Here is a 25,966-nt window from a genome sequence, read left to right as displayed (position 1 = left end):
TCAGTAAATGAGTTGGACTAGTTTCCAACTGAAATACAAATGGAAGACCTGATTCTGTTACCCTGTACCTTATAGTCACTCACAACAGTGTAAAGTGAGTGTTATATTGTGCAAAGCATCACCATTCTCATTCATAGCTGCATTGCACACACAGTGCACTACAATATGACTAAACGAGGTGCAGAGCAGCAAAGATTCTGGCCCTATATTTCCAGAAAAAAAGTGTGTTCAGCAATATTCCATTGCTTGACACCATACAAAATGCAGCAGATCTGCTCTCCTTTCAGCTTGCTGCTCTCTCCCCCGGATCATATTTCCTTTATAATATCTTTGTTTTCTAACATTTGAAACAATTGCAGTGAACTTGTGGCCTTGTTGCTAGGTTTCAAGTTAATTTTATGAAGCCAACTGAGGTACTACTTTCACTTCTGAATTCTCAATCAAGCCCTGAGGCGAAATGATCTCGTTTCTTAGCAACCCAGATGGGCAGAGCCAGATTATACATTTGAGCTCTTTTGTACAACAAAAGAAGAAATAGCTCCCAGAATAAACATGTGCTGTGAGTTCATCTCTTTGCTCAGTGTCCCCCAGCACTGTAGAGAAGAGAAGCCTGGCTGTGTGATGCAACACGAGAAGCTCGGCAGAGAAACCTGACTTGACAGAGTGGTGAGTGGTGTCTCTTAACCTCTTCTGTTAAATGCTTCTCTTTGGGGCTGCTTTTGTGGTTGTCACCACATGTATGAATCTATGTGCACCCGGCGATTAAGTGTTTCTGTTTCTAAGCTACTAAAACATGCACCGCAAATCAAGAGTGCAGAATCTACAGAGCCGATAGGGTAACCATGTTGGTAAGTGTGATGACTGTTTCTTTGGTGAAATTTATGGATAATCCCAACCTCTTCCTTTTGCCCAATTAAAGCTTAAAAACAGGACCTAGAAACACTCTGTGGCTGTAATACACAAGGAGACAGTTCTAAGTAAACCAATAATCTAGGGAGATTTTTGTTAAGTATTAAAAACAATTGAATCTACATGATGAATCTTACTCATTCAACAATTGAATCTTACTCATCATGAGGCAAATTATCTACTCTCCTCCTTGTTTCCCTTCCCATAGGGCCTGCCTACCTGCAGTTCTATTGGGCAGGAGTGGGGCAGGACTCTGGGAGCCCACCAGAGGGGTTGCAAACCTCCTGACTACCATAAGGCCTTGCTGTGAGGGGACAAGGAAGGCAGGTTGAGGAATAGGGTCAGTAAAGCCATGGCAATCTGCATCCTCTTTCTAGATGGTAATGGTAGAATTATCAATAATAATGCAGAAAGGGCATTATTTTGAGGGGCAGAATGGAATGACCTGATTGATAATAGGCCTGTCAGTCTGACACTGATACTAGGCAAGATAATGGAGCAGCTGAAATGGGACTTTATTAAAAAAAAGAATTACGGGGGGGGGGGGGAGGACATGATTAATGCCAATCAACATTGGTTTATGGAAAACAGATTGTGCCAAACTAACTTGATATTTTAAGAGATTATAAATTTGATAAAGGCAATAGCGATATCCAATGTTTAGACTTCTGTAAGGTATTTGACAAGGTACCACAAGACATTTTAATTTAAAAAGCTAGAATTATGCAAAACTAATATGGCATATTTTCAATGGATTAAACACTGGCTAACTGATGGGTCTCATAAGGTAATTGTAAATGGGGAACTATCATCAAATGAGTGTGTTTCTATTGGGGTCCCACATGGATTGGTTCTTGGCTCTATGCTATTCAACATCATTAATCACCTGGAAGAAAACATAAAATCATTAGTGATATAGTTTGCAGAAATCACAAAGATTGGAGGAGTGGTAAATGAAGAGGACAGGTCACTGATACAGAGTGATCTGGATTGCTTGGTAAACTGAGCACAAGCAAACAATATGCATTTTTAATATGGTTAAATGTAAATGTATACAACTAGGAACAAAGAATGTAGGCCATGCTTACAAGATAAGGGTCTCTATCCCAGGAAGCAGTGACTCTGAAAAACATTTTTGGGGGGCATTGTGGATAATCAGCTGATCATGAGCTGCCAGTATGACTCTGTGCCCAAAAGAGCTAATGCGATCATAGGGGAATCTTGAGTAGGAGGAGAGAGGTTATTTTTACCTCTGTGTTTGACAGTAGTGTGACCTCTGTTGGAATGCTCTATCCATTTCTGGTGCTCACAATTCAAGGACGCTGATCAGTTGGAAATGATTCAAAGAAGAGCCATGAGAATGATTAAAGGATTATAAAACATGCCTTAAAGCAGTGTTTCTCAACCCTTTTGAGACCAGGGACCGGGCTTGCTGCCTTCCTAAACTATATCAGGAATATCTGAGGGACTGGTGCCAGTCCACGGACCAGTCATTGAGAAACACTGCCTTACAGTGATAGACTCCAGGAGCTCAATTTATTTACCTGAACAAAGAGAAGGTTTAAGGTCTAACCTGATTATAAGTATCTACATGGGGACAAATATTTGATAATGAGCTCTTCAGTGTGGCAGACTGAGGTATAATAAGGTCTAGTGCCTGGAAGTTTGAAGCTAGAGAAATTGAGACTGGAAATAAGGTGTAAACTTTTAACAGGGAGGGTAACTAGCCATTGCAACAACTTAGCAAGGATCATAGTGGATTCTTCATCAGTGACCAAAAAAATATATCCAATCTTGATTTCAGATATGCTCTCATTCAAAAGGAGTTATTTTGGGGGCGTTCTGTGGCCTGTGTTACACAGGAGTGTGACGGGTTGGATCACGGAAACCCTCTGGGAGCTGGCACCTGATGTGCCAAGACTACTTCTGCTCCTGCTTTCCCTGCCCTGTCAGCTTAGGACTTCAGTGCCCTGCCTGGTTTGAGCCAGACCCACTAGCCTGCTGCAAACCCAAACCTAGACCCAGGTCTGAACCACGTCCCCTAGAAGCTGTAGGCTTAACTGAAAGCAGCTGGCAGAAGTGTGCCTGTCTTTAACTCTCAGATGCCCAACTCCAAATGGGGTCCAAACCCTAAATAAATCTGTTTTACCCTGTATAAAGTTTTCCCTCTATAACACTGACAGCGAGATATGCACAGCTGTTTGCACCCCACTCCCCGCTATTAATACATACACTGGGTTAATTAATAAGTAAAAAGTGATTTTTATTAAATACAGAAAGTAGGATTTAAGTGGTTCCAAGTAGTAACAGACAGAACAAAGTGCATTACCAGGCAAAATAAAATAAAACACGCAAGTCTATGTCTAATCAAACTGAATACAGATTAAAAACCTCACCCGTTCCAGTAAGCTTTCTTTTACAGACTAATCTCCTTCTAGTCTGGGTCCAGCAATCACTCACCCTCCCCTTCCCCCTGTAGTTACTGTCCTTTGTTCCAGTTTCTTTCAGGTGTCTTTGGGGGTGGAGAGGCTCGCTCTTTAGCCAGCTGAAGACAAAATGGAGGGGTCTCCCAGGGATTTAAATAGACTTTCTCTTGTGGGTGGAGACCTCCTCCTCTCTCCTATGCGAAGTCCAGCTACAAAATGGAGTTTTGGAGTCACCTGTGCAAGTCACATGTCCATGCATGACTGAGTTCCTTACCAGCCAAGCCACATTCCTGGGAAAGCCCAGATGTGGATTGACATCTCCAAGTTCATTGTTGGCTTAAGGGCTTCTTGATTGGGCACTTACTGAGAATAGTCTTTTCTCAGGAAGCTGACCAACTGCTTCACTAAAACCTACTCGGAATCCAACAAGTATGTAGCCAATATTCATAACTTTGAATACAAAATTGATACATGCATACAAATAGGATTAATAGATTCAGTAGATCATAACCTCTACAGAGAGATGTTGCATGGCATATGTAGCATAAAACATGTTCCAGTTATGTCATATATATACATTCATAAGCATATTTCCATAAAGGCTTATGGGGGGCACCGTCACAAGAAGGTCAGACTAGATGATCACAATGATCCCTTCTGGCCTTGGAATGTATGAATCTCTCTCCATTTGCCCTGCAGAGTGGAGGAAGCAAAGGTTGCAAGGGCTATTACAGGCCTGAAGGAGGAGCGCTGCTACTGCCTGATGGCCTGGTGCTAGGATTCTTCAGCCCAAGCTTCCAGTAATCTCCCAAGCCCAGAGCTGGGTACCTAGGTTGTGCACTTGGGTCAGGATTTGCTTCATGATGAGTGTTTGATATTCTGAGGATAATTTGATTGTGTTCAGGACATAAATCTGAGACCCCGTCCTGCATTGAAGTGAATATGAACCTGCCCACTGGAACCTGCAATGAGACCTCCCTAGATGTTGGACTCTAGGAATTTCTCTTCCCCCACTTCCTAATGCTCTGGACATTTACGTTCAGATGAAACCTTTGTGGCTTGGGAATTCATCTGGCCCTGCTGCTTATCCTTCACTTAAAGTCGTAATTGGGCACTGTCAACATTAAGGAAACCTACACTGGAGCAATTTGCACTGGTGCAAACCTTCTAATGCATGTGGCTGCACTAGTACAAAGCATGACTTTTGCTGGTACAATTTGCTCTCGTCGATTATCCACTGAAGCCCCATCAACATAAACCATAACTGGCACAGCATAGTTATGAATTTCCTTAATGCAGATAGAGTCCTGAGAGTGGGCTCAAGTCACTCTGAATGGCCTTTGCAGATGTTCAGTTCTGGAGTTCAAAGCTAGACGCGTACTACCTGTCAAATTCTGACCTGGGTTCAGATGTCAAATGGCCTCCAAAGATTTTGGGGTGGGGGTTCAGCTCTGCTGTTTTCACTTGGGCCATTCTCTACTCATACACGCAGATATGTCCACAGTAACTGATTGTGATGTCACAGAAGATTATGACTTCAAAGAGACAAATAATAAGTAGCAAGAGCAGATGAACAGCTAAGCAGTAAGGTTACAGTTTTTATGTTGGCTTCCTTAGTAATATGAAAGCAAGGGTGGGGGCGGGAAATCTTAACATCATGATTTATTGGCACACTGGCTCCGAGAATGTTGGCCAAGTTCCTGATGTAATGCCATTAAAATCAAATGCAGTTTTTCAAAACTTTGCCTGAGACACCAGGAATTCATTAAAAACCACTTTTAAAAATACAATGTGAAAAGAAAAGGAAATGAATTATGGAACTGTCTTTGAGATCAATTGGAATCCCTCTGTGGGTTGAGCCACAGCAGTATGTAGCTAGGGAGATTGGGATAAATTCTCTATTGCCCATCATCCGATTAATGTCGCTTCAGTGGTGTAAGGGGTCTATAAGAGGATCAAATTTCTCCACCTAGCATAGAGGCTTCCCTAGATAGTGTAGTGAGGGCTGCCTCCTGATATCCCATGATATATGATATGCCTGGAAGGAGAGGGCATAGCTGGTGTGCAGTTGCACACTAGCTATCCTTGCCTGATGCAATGGTTTCTAGATGGACATAGCAGCTGGGCATAAATTGGAGCAGTGCAGTGTGGGCAGATCCAAGAATGTGGAGAACCACAAAGATGGCGTAAAGGGATTTGGGGTTCTGGAGGGGGCTCCAGGCTGGAGCAGGGGGTTGGGGTGTGGGAGGGGGTGAGGGCTCCAGCTGGGGGTGTGGGCTCTGGGGTGGGGCTGGGGATGAAGGGTGTGGGGTGTAGGAGGGGGCTCTGGGCTGGGGCCAAGGGGTTTGGAGTGTGGGAGAGGGCTCAGGGCTGGGGCAGGGGCTTGTGGTGCAGGAGGGGGTGAGGGGTGCAGGCTCCGGCCGGCGTTTACCTCAGGCCGCTCCCAGAAGCGGCCAGCATGTCCCTCTGGGTTGTAGACCAATAGCTTCCATGATTTTTTGTTTATTGTCCGTGACTTGTCTGTGACGTTTACTAAAAATAACCATGACAAAATCTTAACCTTATTCATATTCAGTTGACTTTAATGGGGCTCTAAGTGGGCTTAAGGGTTCAGTTGTTCAGATCAGCTTACAGAATTGAGGCCTATGGGACTCTTCCAGGGCCATGCAGATACTATGGTGATTGAGTGAGGTATAGGAACCTATGTAGAATGGAATAGAATCTCTGGTGGAGCAAGAAATTGAACCCAGCTCCAAAGTCCCGGTTTGGTGCCATAACTACAAAATCATCCTTCCCCTGTTCCCATCTATAACCACCCAATGATATTATTAATCTAAATACTGATGTTGAATGAAATGTAATGAAGTACAAAGTTTTACAGACATTCATTTATCTTAACTACAGTAATACTGTGCAGCACTTGATACGTAGTTCGTGCTAAACCCATTCAAAACAATCATTAATCAGATGCATTTTTTTTCCAGGGGTTAAAATACCTGCGAGGAAAAATCCCATAATGCTCACCACTAGCTACAAAGGCAAACGGCTCACCTTCACTTTTGAAAGACAATTCAAATTTTCTGCATGCCTGGATTTGGCCTTTGCACAGAGTCAAAGTGTTGTGCAGCCACGCCGAGCCACCCCGCAGAGAGATATATGGCAAAAGCAGCCTCCCGATTTTAACCACAAATTCTATAAATCTTCCAGGCCTTCACGAAAACCAGCAGAAAAGGAAGAACTGAAGAAGGCCAATAGCACAGAATCTGAGACTAAGCAACAGCTACCAAAGATAAAAACCAGCCAGTTCCACACTGCTTTGGAAAGGAAGAAAGAGTTGCCCAAGATTGTCACAAGATTTCCACACATGGGCTCATATGAAGTGGATATAATGTTTGTGAAGAATGGAAAATATAAGACTGGCGTCTACCAAGATCCCAAACCACATGATTTTAGGCAGGTAAGGTATGTAAGAGCATGCCATAGTGGTATGTCTACACAGCACTTTGGAGTGAGTGAGAACAAGCCCGCCAGCCAAGGTCAACAGACTTGGACTAGTGGGTTTCAAGTTACTGCTAATGTCTGGTGTGCGCTTTGAAGTTGCAGCTTAGGGTCTGAAGCCCACCTCTCTTCCCTAGGCCTCAGAGCCTGAGTCACAACTTCAAAGCACTGTCTACACACCTATTCTTAGAATGCTAGCACATAAGAACATAAGAAACGGCTATGCTGGGTCAGACCAAAGGCCCATCTAGCCCAGTATCTTGTCTTCAACAGTGGCCAATGCAAATGACAGGTTGACCCAGGCTGGGAGGCTTGCTCCAAAATGCTGTGTAGACTTACTCCTAGACTATTTGAAGCAGTTTCTCTCTCAGTAGCCATAAAATCCATGATAATTAACTTATTAGGCCACTAGATAGACAAGGTGGTGAGGTAATATATTTTATTGGACCAGCCTCGGTTGGTGAGAGAGACAAGGTGAAGAAGAGTTGTGTGTAAGCTTCTCTCTCTCTCTCTCTCTCTCTAGCAAAAGTTGGTCCATTAAAAGATATTACCTCACCCACCTTCTCTCTCTAATATCCTGGGACCGACACCACTCACTACATAGGCCACTAGATGTCACTCTTGCAACAAAAACTTTGACCAAACAAGGTGGTTCAGTATTTAACATCTAGCTTTGCTGTAGGCAGCTGGATACAAGCTATAATTAAGAAAAAAATAGTCTCCTGAAAAGCTTTTGGAAAGCACAGGGGTTCCCTGATGAATCTAGCTTTTTGGAGCTCTCCATGAATTTTGCATAAGAGATTGAAATAAAAAAAATATGAATATGACTAGTTCATGACTAATTCATTCCCCCTTACTTTATGATTTTTCCTCCTTCCTACTGGCTGCAATGTCTGGTCTCCAACAACAGTGCCTGAATTGTCCAAGTGACTGGAGGGGAAAGCTTACACTCACATTTATTATTTGTATTTATTATTTATTTAGAGTAGAATGGGGTGAACATTTTCAACCAAAACTCCCTCCCCCCGCCAAAAAAACCCACAAAAACAGATTCAGGTCTACTGAAAAATTTTATGAATTCATGTCAATTTTGGCCAATTGCTTTTGTCAAAACAAAAAAAGAAAAAAATTTGGAAATGTAGAAATGAATCATTTCAGTTGTTCAGGCTAGATTCACCTAGAGATTGAGATGCCAATCACAAAACAGACATTGTGGTGGTGCGGATGACCTAAGGTCTATTCAGGTATTTTATACGAAGTGGAATAGCTTCAAAAAGCGAGATTAAGGCCTGGTCTACACTACAAAGTTTTGTCAGCATAGCTACATCAGCTAGGAATGTGGGAAAAAAACAACCAGGAAAAATAGAAGATTTCTATGGTGAAAAACAGCAACGTCCCCTCCCACCTCCAAAACAAACTTTTAAACTTTTGTTATAATTCACAAAGAAACTAAAAAAAGCAGCATAGACCCTACTGTTTTCTTTTATAGGTCACATTTACCAGGAAAACAATAAATAACTTTTCCCTACTTTCTTTCAGTCACAGCTATAACCCATGGCCAAATTCCTTTGCCAAATTGCTTTCATGGGAAGTTATCTTCCCTATTCTTTGTGTTTACTCAGATTACTTGAAAGCCGATTCTCAGGCCCATGTCTATACTAGGAGTATTTAAGCAATACTGGTCTCTTCTGCCAGCAAAGTGCTCCTAGTGTGGACACAACTATATTGGCAATGCTAGAATTTGTACCAGCATACCAAAAGCACTGCCCATGAGCAAAACAAGCTAGAATGGTGAAAACACAGCTGTGGCCAGTATAGCTGCATCTACAATAGGGGGCTTTGACAGTCAGGGTGCGCCCCTGACCAACACAGTTGTGCTGGCAGAAGTCTGTAGTGTAGACCTGGCTTCAGTCCCTTCTTATTGGCAAAGGAAAATTGTCTAACTGAATGCTGTCTCAAGGGAAATCTCCTTGTGCTTCAACACCTTCATTCTACAGAAATCCTAGTAAAAAACTGATTTCCATTAATATCCACAAATCTAAACTTTTCTCCTTCAACTAAATACTTCAGAGAGGAAGGCTTTTTCTCACACCTCTGCCTCCCAGGCAAAACTCTGCCACTGACACAAAGAAAACACATTCACGCAGCCACTCTGACTCCAACCCTGCACTGAGAGTCAGCTCCTGCTAAGGACTAAATATCCTCAGCACCCATTGTCTTCAGAATCAGGCCCAGGGGGAGAGATGATTCCCCACTCTAACAGTCTGAGCAATACAGTATTAAGCATCTAAGAGTATGTTTCAGTGCTTAATTTGTGCCAGTAAGCTTGCCAGGGCTGAGCCCCGGCACCTCTAGGGCTTGGCAGTTCACAGCCCTGGCACCTCTGGGCTTGCTGCATCTGTTACAAATGTAAAAAAAATTGCTTGAGCCCAGGCACCTCTTTTGTTACAAAGTAAGAACTGGTATGTTTACACAGTGGATGTGGGTAGGGGTGATTCCTAACTCGGGTAGACGTACACATGCTAATTCCACTCAAGTTAGTCGGCTCAAAATTATAGTGTGGCCTTGGCACCTGGGCAGTGGCTCAGGCTAGCCACCTGAGTCTGTGCCCAGGGCTTTGTGGGGAATTGTTGTTTCTAGCTGGAGTCACTGCCTGTGTTGTCATGGCCATGCTGCTATTTTTAGTGCACTAACGGGAGTAGAGCTAGAGCATGTCTGTGTATCCATGCTGGGAATTGCTCTCCCAGCTGCTGTGTAGACATACCCCAATTGGCTAAACTTTATCATATCACCACAGTTGCAGCCAACTGGCAAACCAACTGCACAAGTCTAGTAAGCCCTAGAATATTCTTTTGGATAGTGATGCAAGTTTGAGAGATACGAAGGGCTTGCCTGCCTAGGGAATTTTACTGGCACAATTATACTGAAATAATCATATAAAATAAAAGTCTCCATAAAGACAAGCCCTTACAGTCTCAGTCCCAGGTTCTCCCCTGTGTCAGGGCTGCTTTGTGCATTGCCATCAGTGCAAAGCTGCCTTTAAGCCATGGCAGAATCACACCAGCATAAACTGGAAGAGATGTTTTAGTGGTTTAAAGCCACATTTGCAACCTGTTCTGCCGAGTTTTCCTAGGATCAGGATGGTTTACGCCTTGTCCATTGATGTAGCTGCACGAGTTTGGGACTGAGGTAAGCAACACTAGTTTTTTTTTTTTTTTTTGTTTTTTTTTTTTACACCAGTGCAGTGCATCTGCATTAAAAATTTGCAGGAGTGTAGTTATATTGGTCCCAAAGCCTCCAGTGTTGACAGGGTCTGAGACAGAAGAACAAGGTACAAAATTCAGAGGTGAAGTAAATGTTGATGCAGATTATGTGATAGTAAGTGGACGTAAATGGCTTTAATTTGGTGTCTTTTTTTACACACTAAAAGCCCAGTTACCCTCTCTTACAACACATGCCCGGGAGCCACAGAGCCCGAGCGCAGCGAGGGAGGAGCCGGGAGGCGTGCGGGGGCTGGCGCCCACTCCTGCAGGAGCCCCTGGGGAGGGGGCCGTGACTGCTCCCCACTAGCGGCGCTGCCACCTTTGAAGGGCTGCTGCCCCGCCCCCCCGCGCGCTGTGCCGGCTTCTCCATGGCTGGGGCTCGACACCCCCGCAAGCCAACACTTTTTGGCGCCCCCAACCACTTGGCGCTCTAGGCGACCACCTAGTTTGCATAGTGGTTACACCATGTAAGCAGTGCTGGTGCAACTCCCATTGAAATCAGTGGGAGTTGCACCCTGTAACTGAAGGCAGAATTGGGCCCCATAGGATTAGAAAGTGGGTGCCGCTAATAGAGTTTAAGGTCATACTCCTATTAGTAGCTTTACCTGCTGTCCTCCATTCTGACCCACTGGTGTGCCTATTATACTACATTCCATCCGTTCAGTTTCACATCTGCTTTCATCAAATTACCAGCCTGTTGTTTACACTGCCATTTTGGTGACACCTGAATTTGGCCCTGGGAGTATTTCTGCTGCACAAGCTCTCACCATTTCAGTTTTCACAGGTCCAGTTGACTAAGGCATAATGTCCCCATAACTTATACAGATCATTAACCCAGACCCCACTAAACCTGGTGATTACCAATTTTCTTCCAAAATACTGGATCACTCATTTGTAATCTGACCAGGACGTCACTGCCTAAACACGGGTATGTTTATATCCATTACAGCTTGTGGAGGTCTGCGAAAGTTGTGAATTTGGTTTGTGTTTCTATCTAAGGCCCTGGTGTACACAAAGTTAGGTCAATATAAGTCACCTTGCATCAACCTACTTGTGTACTCAAATTTGTCTCCGGCCAACATAAATATCCCATTACAGCGATGCTGTAAAATCATCTCCCTGAATGGCATAGAGACATGGTCAACCTACTGAAGTCAATCCAGTGCCAGGGTATAAACTGTGGTATAGACCTGTGTCTACCCTAACAGTCCTTCAGCAGCTGTCCCACAATGCCCCATTCCCTGCGACAGTGATTACTCTGATCATAATTATAAACTCCACTACCCAGAGGTCACTGAGACAAAAAGTTTACCCGCTCCCTTCCACACACTTTAAAGCCCTATGTGTTTTTTTTTTTAAATGTCTTTTCCTGATTGCCCACCTTGGCAAGCACACCTAGCAGGTCACCCTTTGCTCTGTGCAACTGCCCAGTCAACCATGCCAGCAATCCAACTGGAAACAGCAGGTTTCAACAAGGAAGTGTTCTTATTCCCTTTTTAGCATTGCCTTCCACAGAACTCCAAAATTAGGTGAAAGAGCTCACCCTAATGAAAGTCTCTTTTTCCTGCAGGCTTCTAAGTCCACTTTATTAATCTTGTCCTATGCACATGAGGACTCTGGAGAGAGGCTATTAATTCAGCCAAAAGCTGGTAACCATCAGCTACCTTTATTCCCTCTTGTTGCAAAATCCAGGACATTTTGTTTGTTTATTTTAAATCTTGTCTATTTTGAACCCAGAGTCCTTTTTTACTAAATATATCCTTTTGATAAAGCATCTCTTTGAAGCTCATTGGCTGCTTTGTTCGAGCATTGTTTCTAGCAAGTCTTAGTTCTCCCGCCACAGGATTCCCTTAAATGTACTCATTGGAGTACAGAGTAGAGCAGGGTGGGAAACAGTTTCCCATTCTTTGAAAAATGTTGAGATTGCCAATAATTTTCCAACCTGCACTGGGACAAAACTGAGATGTTTTAAAATTTGCCATGATCAGAAATCCCATCCTGGACCCGAGAAAGTTGTGTTGAAACTAATACATTTCTGCAAAAAGTTTTGGGTTTCAATGAACCAGTGTTCTTTTGTTGAAAAAAAACCAAAAACATTTTGTCTGAAAAATCCCTGACCAGCTCTAGTACAAGATGTATAGTCACGATGCTCCTTAGGTCCACCAAATGGGGTTGAGGGAAGGTGATGCTAAGTACTCCCTCTGTACAGAGAGCTCGACATATTGACTCCAAGACATCCTCATCCTTCACTGTTTTAGGACCTGGATTCCCTTCTGTGGAAAACTGCTGCATTGCTATTATTAATTATACTGTGGTAGTGCTAAGGAGTCCCACTCATGGACCAGCATCCCATGGTGCTAGGTGCTGTACGAACAGAATATAAAGATGGTTCCTACCTCGGAGAGCTTATCTCTGGGCAACTAAGCTAATGACCAGATGTTTAGCTGGTGTAGTGCCATTGAAGTCAATGGCACTATACCAGTTTAGCCAGCTGGAGATCTTTTAACCCTAAATCTTCTGTTTTATGAATTGAAAAGCCATTAAAGCTATTTTGGATGTACTGATATATCTTGTCCTTTGTCTAATTTCAGCACATAAGGGCTTCTCTGACTCTTGGTTTCAGTATGATAACACGTCTGACATTGCAATGTTCCCTTGTCTTGTGCAGCATGAAACTAATATACCAGACTTTGTGACAAGTTACCCCAGAGACCCTTTCAATTTAAAGTTCAAATCCCAGCATTTAAATGCAGGTAAGTCTTTGCTGACATGCAAACTCACTGTATGGTAGAAGTTAGCTATTGATGTGGTAACTTCAGTGGGTAGAAATAAGGCTGTGAGGTAAATGACCTTAGGGGAGGTTAAGTAGCCTCAAATGAAGCATAAGGCACTGAATGCCAATATGTCCGGACAATTAGTATACAAATTAAAGTTTATTCCCCTAGTTAACATGTGTGACCTATCTCAAGACCTGACTCATGCACATCATCTCATTGTCTCAGAATACCTCATGAGGGCAGGGTTGGGTCCTCATCCTATATCACTGGATTGGGGGAGGGGAAGTAGCATTCATGCATGGAAGTAACAGCAGATGGATAAATTGCTTCTAGACACAGATTTACTGTTGATAGAAGTTCCTAAGTCAGCTAAATTTCACTGTTAGAGCCAGATTGTGCCTGGCCCATGTGAAAGTGTGTGGCAGTGGGAGAGGGCACAAGAGATCTTTGAATCACTTGCATGGCCTGCATAACGGACAGGCACAATTGCAGTCCTTGCCCTTGGGGGAGCACATGAACCCATCCTTCTCCTCCACCCTGCAGGGGCATCTGCAACCCCAGAGTGCAGTGAGGAAGCAGGGCCAAAGCCTCTCTACTCCTCAATACCAGCCCTCTGAAGGAGGCCTGTCGAGAAGGGGTGCAAGCTGACTCCCTGGAGATGGATAGCTGCAGGTGTGCTTGCCTGCATGTGGGGAAGTTCAGGGAGGAATTCCCCAGGGGCAGTGCAGCTCTGCAAGCTCCTAATGCAGGGCCATAATTACATGGCACAGCTGAGGCTTAGAATTTGAGATTTGAACTCAATTATGTGCTCTTCCTTATGCAGACTCTGCCCAGAGTTCGCTTGTGCTATCTTATATTAAGCAGATGGAACATGGGAAGAGTGCTCTTACTGTAATTGTCATAGCTCTCAAGTCACACATTTCTTGTCAACAATTACACAATAGTTCTGGCCACCATATACATATACACCCTGTACAATAAAACATTAATATCATCAAACATTTACAGCAATGGGACGGGCAGGGAGTTCACAAGGGTTATGCATTTTTCACATACTCCTCTTTCTGGGACAGTCTCCCAAACTTCCATCTGCTTACAGCTCTCCAAACCCTAATGATCCTAGAGCTCCTGGTGATAGTGATGTAGGGTATAATTCCAGAGCACAGACTGCCTGTTTTATAGCTGCTAGCATGTTGTTTACTTAACTTCTTCAGTTCATGGACTTCAGCCATTGAAAGATAAGCAAAAGGACACCAAGGGGAGATTCATTACATACAAGCCTCGTGAATGCAAATGGGAATCCAGGCTAATCCTGTCAAAGAACCCTTGGCCACCAAAGTCTGCTTCATTTACGGTTAGTTGAACCCTGAGCCAAGCTCCCTGCCTCTCTGTTGGACTCCAATCGGCTTCAGATCAGGCCCTTAGGGACTTTGTGGATAGTTTTGATGCAGCTAATGAGGGCACCAGGCTGCTGGAGAGTTTAGGAGACTCAGTAGATGGATTGCTGGGTTCTCCCCTGTCCCTGGATGTAGTTTGTACCTGGTAGGGGGGTTAGGTGTGGGACTCCCACTGATCATGGTGGGAGTTGGAAGGATAAATTTCTTGGGGCTGCTTTGAAAATTAAGCCCTTAATGTTAAGAACATAAGAATGGCCATACTGGGTCAGACCAAAGGTCCATCCAACTCAGTATCCTATCTACTGAAAGTGGCCAATGCCAGGCGCCCCAGAGGGAGTGAACCTAACAGGTAATGATCAAGTGATCTCTCTCCTGCCATCCATCTCCACCCTCTGACAAACAGAGGCTAGAGACACCATTCCTTACCTATCCTGGCTAATAGCCATTAATGGACTTAACCTCCATGAATTTAAATTAAATTAAAGTTAAATTGTACCATACAGCACATGGCAAAGGCACATACCCTTACATCTTCAAACTGCCAGGGGGACCATGTGGAAGAAAGTTCATTACTGGGGTGGGGGGAGGTGTCATATTCCCTGTGCAAGACATTGACTATTTCCAAAGGTGTGGGGGAGGGCGGGGGGGGGGGATGATATTGGGATGGCTTACAAACATAAACCAAGCGCTTAAAACTAAAATGTCTCTAAACATAAAAGGATCTTTGCTCCCAGTGCATGCACTCAACTCCCATTAGTGTTAATGGAGAATGTATTGAACATGGATATTATTGTATGCGTAGCAGATGCTCCAAGTTATGAAGTTGTCCTATTGTGTAATGATGAGAGACATTAGATCATCTGTACCAAATCTATTTGCAGCAATAGTTTTGCTATTTAAAAGTAATACCTGTAATATTTGCAGAAGCAAATAAGGTGATTGCACATACAAATGTGCCTAAATACACATTTGGATGACCTATTCCCTGATTCAGATGTGTAAGCATGTTTGAGATTCTGGTTCTTCAGCCCTCCCATCAAAGACCATAGGAGCATTCTCCTGTCCTGTGTGTCATTTAATTGCTCTAATTTATTTTTACTATTCTATTCCTAGAGACACAGAAGGCGACGTGGTGCCCACACGGCGTTCCTAGATCGTGTGGATGAAAAGCTACGTACAATATGGCAGGAGGAAGTAGGTGGTGATGTTGTACTGTTCCCTATGGTGCAAACCCAGTGTCTGCTTAGGGCCACATGATGGTTGCTTGTGCAGGGGGTAGCTGTGATACAATTATTTGTTTCTCAAGGAAGCAGGGACTGCTGGTGCTGCCAAAAGCAGTTCATACCTCAGCAGGGGGCGTGGCAGGGCAGAGTGAAGGGAGGTTAAACACAATAGATACAAACTCCTCCTGGGGGATGGAGAGGAGAGCTGCAGAAATCCTCAGGTGTTCGCTTTAGAATGTGGGATGTGCTCAGACCAGGACTGATACCGATAGTTACAATCTCAAACCTCTACACAATGGCAGAGGAAGGGAACAACAAGGGTCACTGGTGACTGAGCTCGTGGTAATGCCCTGGGAGAATTTGAAGTGCCGTGGAAGATGATATGTCTGTTGCTGTCCTACACAGGCATGATGTCTCCATCCATTAACATGCAGGCAGTGCACCTCCTCCCCTCTTGCAGCGGCTCTCAGATCCATAACTGCGTGGTTAAAAAGCAGAGCTGGGTGACCTGCTGATTAAAGCAGGAGATGTATGATGAGTCACTCTTTTTCAGATGCAGAGTCATCTTCTGCCAAATTGCATTTTTATATTTCTCGCCAGAATATGATTCAGAAGAGCTGCTCTTGGTGACTAGCGAGCTGCTGAAATGAGCTTTGCTTACATATGAGCTTTGCTTACATACGTGCATTCCAAACTGACAATGAGACTCAAATCCAAAACCACTGCCAGGCACTTCTTTAAATAGAGGGCACCTTTCTAGGGAAAGTTTAGTATTTTTATCTGATGTTGATTTTGTGATTAACTCAATTTAAATTCTTTTTTACTCTGTATTTGGGGTGGACATTCACCCCAATGCTGGGGGCCTGCAAAGCCCACATCCCATTTATGCCCTTAACATGGGTCTTACATAGTGCATAAAGCCTTATCCTATCCCGCTGGACAGAAGTGAATTTCACCCTGGTGTACTAGCCTTCCCATATTTGCCCTTGCAATCTTCTAAAGCCAGAGCCACTCTAACCTGGTGCTGTGCTGAATAAAGTGTCAGAAATGTTGGTGGGAGCTATCCTGCTAATGCTGTTCCCTGCAGTCTCAGTGCTTCATTGATTCTCTGAAGTGCCCAAATGGCAGCCCGTGTGCTTAGCTCCACGTTCATTTTTGTCCTGATCAGTTAGGGCAGCAACACAGCACTTAAAAAGAAAAATCTATCTCCTGAGTTATTTCTCCTAGCACGCCTCTCCTGCTGTGTTCCCAGTCTGCGGATCTTTTACGAGTCCTCTCCAGGTTGTTTTCAAGCCACCTCTGTCCAACTGGTAGGCCCCCTGGGAGGAATAGAACATTCCAACAAATACTTTGAATGCAGTGCCTTGGTGTTCCCACATAACTGTGATCACTAACATTTCAAAAGCAAATGTTTGATCTTTCAGCAGGTGCAATCATGGAATCATAGAAATGTTGGACTGGAAGGGACATCAGTAGGTCCTCTAGTCCAGTCCCCTGCACTGAAGCTGGACTAAGTATTATCTAGAACATCCCTGACGAGGTGTTTGGCTTACCTGGCCTTAAGAACCTCCAGTGACGTGGATTCCACAACCTCCTTACGTAATTAGTTTCAGTGCTTAACTACCCTGATGGGAAGCTTTTTCCTAATGTCTAACCTACATCTCTCTTGCTGCAATTTAAGCCCGTTTATTTCTTGCCCCATCCTCAGTGGATAGGGAGAACAATTTATTAACCTCTTTATAACAGGCTTTTATGTACTTGAAACATGCCCTGTCTCAGTTTTCACTTCTCCAGATTAAACAAAGCCATTTTTTCACCTTTTCCTCACTGGTCATGTTTTCTAGACCTTTAATCATTTTTGTTGCTCTCCTCTGAATGTTCTCCAATTTATCCACATTTTTCCCAAAGCATGGTGCCCAGAACTGGACACAGTACTCTAGTTGAGGCCTAATCAATGATGAGTAGAGTGGAAGAATTACTTCTTGTGCCTTTATTACTACACTCTTGCTAAAACAGCCCAGAATGATGTTCACTTTCTTTGCAACAGTGTTACATTGTTGACTCATATTTAGTTTGTGATGCACTACAAAACTTAGATGCTTTTCTGCAGAACTCCTTTTTAGGCAGTCATTTCTCACTTTTTATTTGTGCATTTGACTATTCTTTCCTACATTCAGTACTTTGCATTTTGCCTTATTGAATTTCATCCAAGTTATAGCAGATCAGTTTCTCCAGTTTGTCAAAATCATTTTGAATTCTAATCCTGTCCTCCAAAGCACTTACAACTCCTCCCAGCTTGGTATTATCCACAAACTTTATAAGTGTACTCTCCATGCCATTTGTCATAAATATAAAGGGAAGGGTAAACACCTTTTAAAATCCCTCCTGGCCAGAGGAAAAACCCTTTCACCTGTAAAGGGTTAAGAAGCTAAGACAACCTCGCTGGCACCTGACCAAAATGACCAATGAGGAGACAAGATACTTTCAAAGCTGGGGGGGAAGGGAGAAACAAAGGGTTCTCTCTGTCTGTGTTGTCTTTTGTTGGGACCAGAGCAGGAATGCAGGTCAGAACTCCTGTAAAGGGTTAATAAGCAATCTAGTTAGATATGCGTTAGATTCTGTTTTGTTTAAATGGCTGATAAAATAAGTTGTGCTGAATGGAATGTATATTTTTCTAACTTAAGGTTTTGCCTAGAGGGATTCTCTATGTTTTGAATCTGAATACCCTGTAAGGTATTTACCATCCTGATTTTACAGAGCTGATTCTTTTACTTTTTCTTTAATTAAAATTCTTCTTTTTCATTGTTCTTAAGATCCAAGGGTTTGGGTCTGTGTTCACCTATGCAAATTGGTGAGGATTTTTATCAAGCCTTCCCCAGGAAAGGGGGTGTAGGGCTTGGGGGGATTTTAGGGGGAAAGACGTTTCCAAGTGGGCTCTTTTCCTGTTGTTTTTGTTAGACGTTTGGTGGTGGTAGCAATAAGGTCCAGGGACAAAAAGTAAAATAGTTTGTACCTTGGGGAAGTTTTAACCCAAGCTGGTAAAAATAAGCTTAGGGGGTTTTCATGCAGGTCCCCACATCTGTACCCTAGAGTTCAGAGTGGGGAAGGAACCTTGACACCATTATCCAAATCATTTTTGAAGATATTGAATAGAACCAGATCCATGACAGATTCCTGCAGGACCCAACTCAATATGCCCTTCCAGTTTGAACCAGTGATAACTACTCTCTGGTGTGGTTTTCCAAGCAGTTGTGCACCCACCTCTTAGTAGGTTCATATAGGCTATATTTCCATAGTTTGCTTATGATAAGATCATGTTAGACAGTATCAAAAGCCTGACTAAAGTCGAGATATAGCACATCTACTCTTTTCTCCCATCCTCCACAAGGTTTGTTACCCTGTCAAAGAAGCATATTAGGTTGGTTTGACATAATATGTTCTTGACAAATCCATGTTGACTGTTACTTATCTTAATGTCTTCTAGGTGCTTACAAATTGATTGTTTGATTATTTGCTGCATTATCTATTGCTCCATATTTGTGCCAAAGGTACCTAAGTCAAGCTGACTGGTCTACGATTCTCAAGTTGTCCTTATTTTTCCTTTTTATAGATCAATCCTTTGTAAATATTCTGTTAATACTTTGCTTTCAATACCATGGGGTCTATTAAAAACCCACTGCAGCCTGATATGGTAGATTGCACTAAAGGAGAATGTCTTAATTTCACAGGCATGCCAGCCCAAATAGCAGGAAGAGGAAAAAGCAATGCAGTGGAAGTTCTCTAGCAGGACCCAAGTCAATGCACCAAGTCCAGCTCTGTGAAACGTATAAACCTCATCAAATCCTGTGAAAGATACTACTGGTGCTTCGCTGCATTTCTTGTATGTCCTCTTGTGTCAGATCTCAAATCTTTGAGAACTCCAACCTGGAATAACTAATGAGGGCCACATCCTGAGCTGTTGTAAATTGGTATAGATAGCTTCATTGACTGAGGATCTGGAATATCTTTAACACAATGCAGCAAGCATAACTTTACATTTATACCGGTATAAAATGGAAACCCTAAATTTACTAGAGTTTTGCTAAGTTTTGTGTCTTATGATCTTTATAACTGAACAAGGGAACTCTCTCCCTTATGGAGTTTTTATTCCTGAAGGAATGAAGTGGTAACTATGACTTTCTCATCCCTAAGAATGTCTTTTTATTTTTCTTTCTCCTTCCTGCCCCTCAGTCTCTTCCCCTTCTCACTAACCCACATTCCCCTCATAGTTACTTCCCCCACTTTCCCAGAAAATCCACTCCCTCTTCTCTCTATCTAGACTTCCCCTTTTTTATTTCCTCTCCGAGTTATTCTACTTTTTTCTCCATCATTTTATATGAAGGAAGGGAAGAGTGAAAGGGGATGAAGCAAGAGAGCACCACATTCCCTCTTGGTCTCTGCTTAATGGCACTCAATAGACTCTTATTCTCCTGAGGGCTGTAATACTTTAGTCTAAGCCTGGATTTTGGGTTTAGTGTGCGGGTGATGGGTGGTGTTGGTAGTCTGTGATTCACAGGAGGTCAGACTGGATGGTCTGGCCTTAAGCTCTTTGACTGTCTCTTTGATTCCTGGTGAGAGCCAGAATACCTAGTGGTAACTTATCTTCTGCAGCCTCTCCCAAGCGAAGAGCTTGGGAACAATGCCCTGTCCCAGTGTGATTCCACAATCCCTTCCTCTCCTCCCTCACTGAGAGAGTGGAAGTTTTGGCACTGACTCCAATGGGAGCAGAATCAAGCCATGAGAATTGGATAGTGTGAGGGGGATTCAATTCTCATTGAAGCTGGTGATCGGCATCTCAGAGGGTCAGGCTCTTCGACTGGGAATTTCTGATGGTCGGGGCTTGTCTTTTAAAAAGACTAAGGCCCCAAAAGTGCAATTGCAGCAACCTATAAATAACACTGTGTGACAATATCCATTTGTCACATACCCCGCTTTAAATACTCTGGAGGCAGTGGTGTGGAATGTTGTAATACTTGAAGATTTGTGAGTTAGGTAAAATACTTAATAATAAAAAAAATAAAAAAGGCAAAGTGACCTAGATGGATTCCACTGGGGTTCCAGCTGAAAAATTCTAACTTCTCTTTTAAACCAGCTGTCACAGTTCAGGGCAACTGCACCTGTATTCCCTCTCTGCATTCAGCAAGGACACACGCCCTAGGCAGTCAGCTCTTCAGCTGTCATCTCTCTTGGGTAGAGAGCCATATCTCTCCCTCCTGAATGGGGTTTCTCCAGGCTGCATAATTCCCTACCTACAGTGTGATATCTCCAGCAAGGCAGACTGCCTAAGCAGCCAGCGTCTGTGCTTTGCTTACTCTTTGAAGGCTGATGAACAGCATAATTGCCCACAGTTACAAGTTAGCACACAGCTCTTTCTAAGCATATATTGTTAAGGTGAAACCATTCCGCAGAAAACATATTAAAACAATCAAGAGTGTACACATTTGCTAACAGGGTTACCAGAGATCATCCCAACTCCAACAAGGGCTCTGGTCCGTGATCAGACATTCAGACCCCACCAAGGGGTTTTCCTGTGGTCCAAGTTCATGACAGCTGTTAGCTCAGAACCAGCACCACTATGAATCTGAGAATCCCCTCATGAATTTGAGGGTCCCTCCTTTATACAATTTGGGCCTCTGATCTTGTCTTCATATAACAGGTAATCAGCAGACAGGTCCTCTTCTCAGGATGAAGCTTAAAAAGGCTGAGGACACTGTCTGAAATAGTCTTATGAAGCTCTTAACGCTTCCCAGGGTTTACATTAGATATGTATTCCTCCTAGAGATGTTACATACAATCCTACAATAATACATCAACATTTTCATTTTTAATACAATGAACTTCTAAAGTACTTAAATGTAATTCAACAAGGTTTGTCCAGGATATTTCAGGAAATTGCCATCTGTCACAATGGGCTTTGCATCCGACTATTGCCCTCAACTCAGAAATAGACTAAAGTCACAAGTAATATATGTAGTATGATACACACCGATGGTGATTTAGTATGAGAAAACTGCATTCCGGATTGAATTTCACTTCCAGGCTGATGGCAATGCACATGCTGCTTTGAAAGACGGACACCCTAATTTAACTCTCACCAGTGATACTCCCCTGTGCAATGATCTCATAGCTCTGCATGTACTGCTTTCTCATTAAGTGTCTCTCCAATACTTCCCAGAGGCAGAAGTGTGTATTAAATGACCTTTTACATATTAAACACCAACATCTGCCTTCAGGTAATACTGGGCAGGGAGCAAATTCATTACATCTCCAGACCCTTGTCTGGTTTGAAATGTGGAGTTCACTGTTTAACTTTCAAGGGCTGAATCTGGACCCAGAATGAACCATATTCCAGGCATGTTTGGGATTTTTCTTCTTCTCTGTGTGCTGAATAGGCACAATGCCATTCTTTTTTCTTTTTCTTTTTTTTTATACTTGCTTTGTACAGTTCTTACACAGCACTACAAGGCCTTGATAAAAACTGAGTCAGGACATCAGGATTTGACCTTATGCTTCTATACACAACAATAAAACTGAGCACTCGTATACCACTTGGCAAATGTGATCTGAGCCTTCTTAAACCCTGTGAACTAAGAAAATAATACATAGTAATTGTGGTGTGCCTAGCGTTCTTCCAGCACTATAATCAACAATAATTTACAGATGAGAAAACAGGCACAGAGACATTAAATGACTTGCCCATAGTCACAGAAGAAAATCCATTTCACATCTTAGATTCAGAAAGTTCTTGGTTGTCAGGGTTGTGCTCAGTCCATTAAACCATAAGAACGGCCACACTGGGTCAGAGCAATGGTTCATCTAGCCCAGTATCCTGTCTTCCAACAGTGGCCAATGCCAGGTGCTTCAGAGGGAATGAACAAACAGGTAAACATCCAAGTGATCCATTTCCTGTCTCCCATTCCCAGCTTCTGGCAAACCATAGTACTCTTTCTTAAAATATACCTTTTAACAGATCCCCTATCTCCATTGCACTCCTTTGGAAAAATCCAGCTCAAATCCTTTTCTTGCTTTGATGGAAGTATTACAATATGCAAAGGAAGGAAGGGAAGAACCTGTTTCTATTAAGAACTCACTGGAAAAAAGATATAGAACTCACACAACTTTCTGTCCCCCCTTCCCCCCCGCATTCCAACACCAGCACTGCTATGCAATAACTCTGAGCTTGATGTGCACTCTGCATGTTCACAGGCCAGTAAACATGCCAAACCTCCCATCTAGTATCCAAATTTTCATATCAATATGACCAGAATTAATGGTTTTAGAAATGGAGTTGACATTACCAAGTCCAGGTGTCCATCCATAAACACATTTAACTCTGCAGGATTCATCAGTATACTACAGTCATTCGATCTGGTGATGTGAGATTGGTATGATAAAACATAGTACCCAAACACTCTGGTGCTAATTGTAAAGAACCTTCCACAATTACAATTGGCAAAGTGCACATAGAAGAATGTGCTGCACTCACTGTTCAACAAAATGAGAAAAAGGCATGATTTTTATAAGGTTTTCACTGCTGCTTTCCGATATACACACAGGAAAACCACTCACATACACAAAGAACTGTGTCTGCTGTTAGGGCTTGTCTCCAGTTACCGGAGGATCGACGTGCGATGATTGATCCACCGGGGTTGATTTAGCGGGTCTTAGACCCGCTAAATCAATGACCAATCACTCTCCTGTCAACTGAGGGCTGGTCTACACTACGAGGCTAAGTCAACCTAAGTTGTGCAACTCCAGCTTAGGTTGACTTATTGCGGCGTCTACACCGTGCTGAATCGATGGGAGAAACTCTCCCATCAACTTACCTTATGCTTCTCGTTCCGGTGGAGTTGACGGGAGAGCGATCAGTGGTTGATTTAGTGGGTCTTCACTAGACCCGCTAAATCAACTCCCGGTGGATCAATCGCCACACGTCGATCCCCCGGTAAGTGGAGACAAGCCCTAGAACAGCCACTTTGTCTTTGTATTCTAGGGCTGAATCCACTCACAACACAAAAGATCCTGTGATTCCATCTCAAAGATTTTTGCCGCTCAAACTGACCTCTATCTCCACTGACATGCTTTACAAAGCCTTTAAATCTTAAAGAAAGTGCAGTATGTTTTGTGTAGTAAGCACTGGCTAGAGCATGGTGTTCTTATGCCTCAACAGTCATTGGTGCTGGAGATTCTAGCAAAATCTTTTAATCCTTTTTACTTTTTCACTCTCACTGAGCAATGCATTTTAAATCTTGCTGACAGCTGTGCCCATTCTGGGATAGCTGCAGTGCAAACACCACTTGGCACAGTGTAGGAAGAACAGTCTAGGAAGAACAGTCAATACCACTACTGTAAATCTCTTTGGAAATATAAGGTCTGATCCAAAGCCCATTGTGGTCAATTGACTTCCGTTGACTTTCCATTGACTTCAGTGGGCTGTGGATTAGGCCCAGAGAGAATGAATTTACTCCTTTGTTTTGTTTGGGACAGTACTAGTATTATCCACATGGCATAAATCTGAGGTGGATTGCATTTTCTGGTATTTTTACACAGTACTTTTATACAAACTTCTGTAGCCTCATCATACATGTATGTAGAACAAATCTGAGAACTCTGGTTTGGGTCCTTTTAAAAGATTGAAGAACAGTAACTTCCATACACGCACATAAATTAATGTTATATGGTATGATCTGAAACATGCCCTGAAATCAGAGTGCTGAACACGAGTATGGGCAAATCTGCCTTCCAAGAAAACTTGCTATTTAAAAGGAAAAATCAGCAGGCTCATGATCTATTACTGATACTTGACAATTAGATAGTAATTTTTTCTATAGATCTTAATGTACTTCACAGATCTTTAATAACTCCATTCTAGAGACAAGAAAAACTCAGGAGGTCAGATTTGAAGGCCTCAGTTCAGGAAAACATCCCTATTAGGACAGTCCTTAAGCACATGCTTAAAGTAAAGCATGTGCTTAAATGCTGTCCTAATCAGGGCTGGACTTAAGCATGTGTTTAAATACTTTCTTGAAGTGGGGCATACAGCCCAGATCCTCAAAGATATTTAGGCGCCTAACTTCCATTGATTTTAATGGGAGCTAGGTGCCTAAATATCTTTGAGGATCTAGATGTAAGTGACTTGTCCAATATATCACAGCATGTTGGTGTCAGGGTCTAGTTTAGAACCCAAGTGTCCTGACTCACAGCTCATGTTTGATCCAATTTAACTATTAGAGTAATGTTATTGTTTGTACAGTATCAGTTTTCATATATAACTGACATCTAGGATCACTTGAAAGAAATTTGCATACTCTCCACCCATCTCAGTCATTTGATGTTTAAAAATCAAAACACATGTAAAATTCTGTTTTCTCTATTGCTAACTACCAACATCAGTTTGTTTGTTTGTTTTTTAATTATTGTGTATTGGTTTTTGTCTGGCCTGTGCTGGAGGACATGCTGGCTGATCTCTCGAGATTGTATCTCTGTCCTAATACAGGAGAAGTGACAGCCTGTGTACCAGTCTTGGGCATGGCTAAGGTTGCAGTCTTCCCTCTTGAACAGTGCCAGGAATGGACATGGGAGAATCATTTTGAGCACAGTGGCCCAGAGCCTCGAAAGCATTTGTGTCTCCCATTTATTTCAATGGGAGTTACATACCTAAATACTTTTGAGGATCTGAGTTAGACTAACCACCTGACAGTTCAAGAAGCCACCATTGTTTTTCCTGAGGGCCTAATTTGCCAAAATTTTCCATGCTGGTGCACAGTTTATTGAAGATTTTCTTGGGCAGAGGATCAATGTGGCATGGATCAAATCAGCATTTCCTCTGAGCAAATAATATTGTAATAGTGAATGCTTTGTTGTTGTCCGTCACTACTCTAGAATAGAAAATGCCATTTGTGTCTCTCTGTGTTGTACAATATTGTTGCTGGTGTTTTCTTAACAGTTAACTTGTATCAAACACAAATATGCCAATGCTTCCTGTAAAACAGGAAGGGAGATCCCTGCCTCAAAGAGCTTACTGTAAGAGGCCCACTCCTGACTGAGAACCACACAAGCATGTCGGGGCAGAGCTCAAGGCAGGGTTGGGGCCTGAAGAAGAAATGCCTTGGGCCTGCGCCTCCTTTCACTTACACAAGTTTTACACTCTGTAACTTCATGGACTTCAGTGGTGCTACTTACCAATGATGAGAACCAGGTCTTTTATTAAGACCCTCATCCCTAGAGCAGCCAGTAAGTACTGGAAATATTCTTGCTGAATTTTACATATCTACATTGCAGAGGAGGACCTGTGCTGCACTCACTTGATGCACAAAGATTTATAAACAGACAAGTGCTGGGTTTCTTACAAAAAGACTGATTCTTAGTTGGAAAAATATGACAAGGAAACGTCTGTCATGTAGATTGTACTAAAATTGTACTCAGTCCAAGGCA

The 25,966-nt window shown here is 42.9% G+C and overlaps 1 protein-coding gene across 3 annotated transcripts; it reads left to right on the top strand.

Moving 5' to 3' along the window:
• Positions 1–533: 533 nt before the first annotated feature.
• Positions 534–25,966, top strand: LOC311516393 (uncharacterized protein C7orf78). Of its 3 annotated transcripts, none has more exons than XM_084620404.1 (6): positions 534–666; positions 6,320–6,792; positions 12,765–12,849; positions 14,088–14,227; positions 15,384–15,464; positions 19,222–25,966. In XM_084620404.1, exons 2-6 carry the CDS (start codon positions 6,352–6,354, stop codon positions 19,237–19,239), a joined length of 765 nt encoding a protein of 254 aa, XP_084476530.1. In that variant the 5' UTR covers positions 534–666; positions 6,320–6,351; the 3' UTR covers positions 19,240–25,966. The 3 variants fall into 3 exon arrangements, with proteins under 3 accessions (XP_084476530.1, XP_084476531.1, XP_084476529.1); XM_084620405.1 differs by lacking the exon at positions 19,222–25,966 and adding an exon at positions 16,918–17,140 and having other exon boundaries at positions 6,543–6,792; XM_084620403.1 differs by lacking the exon at positions 19,222–25,966 and adding an exon at positions 16,918–17,140.

The sequence above is a fragment of the Lepidochelys olivacea genome, assembly GCF_965140295.1.
Source record: "Lepidochelys olivacea isolate rLepOli2 genome assembly, chromosome: 2".
Taxonomy (NCBI): Eukaryota; Metazoa; Chordata; order Testudines; family Cheloniidae; genus Lepidochelys; species Lepidochelys olivacea.
Note: the sequence above shows the minus strand (reverse complement) of the source record. Positions and strands in the feature narration are given on the sequence as shown.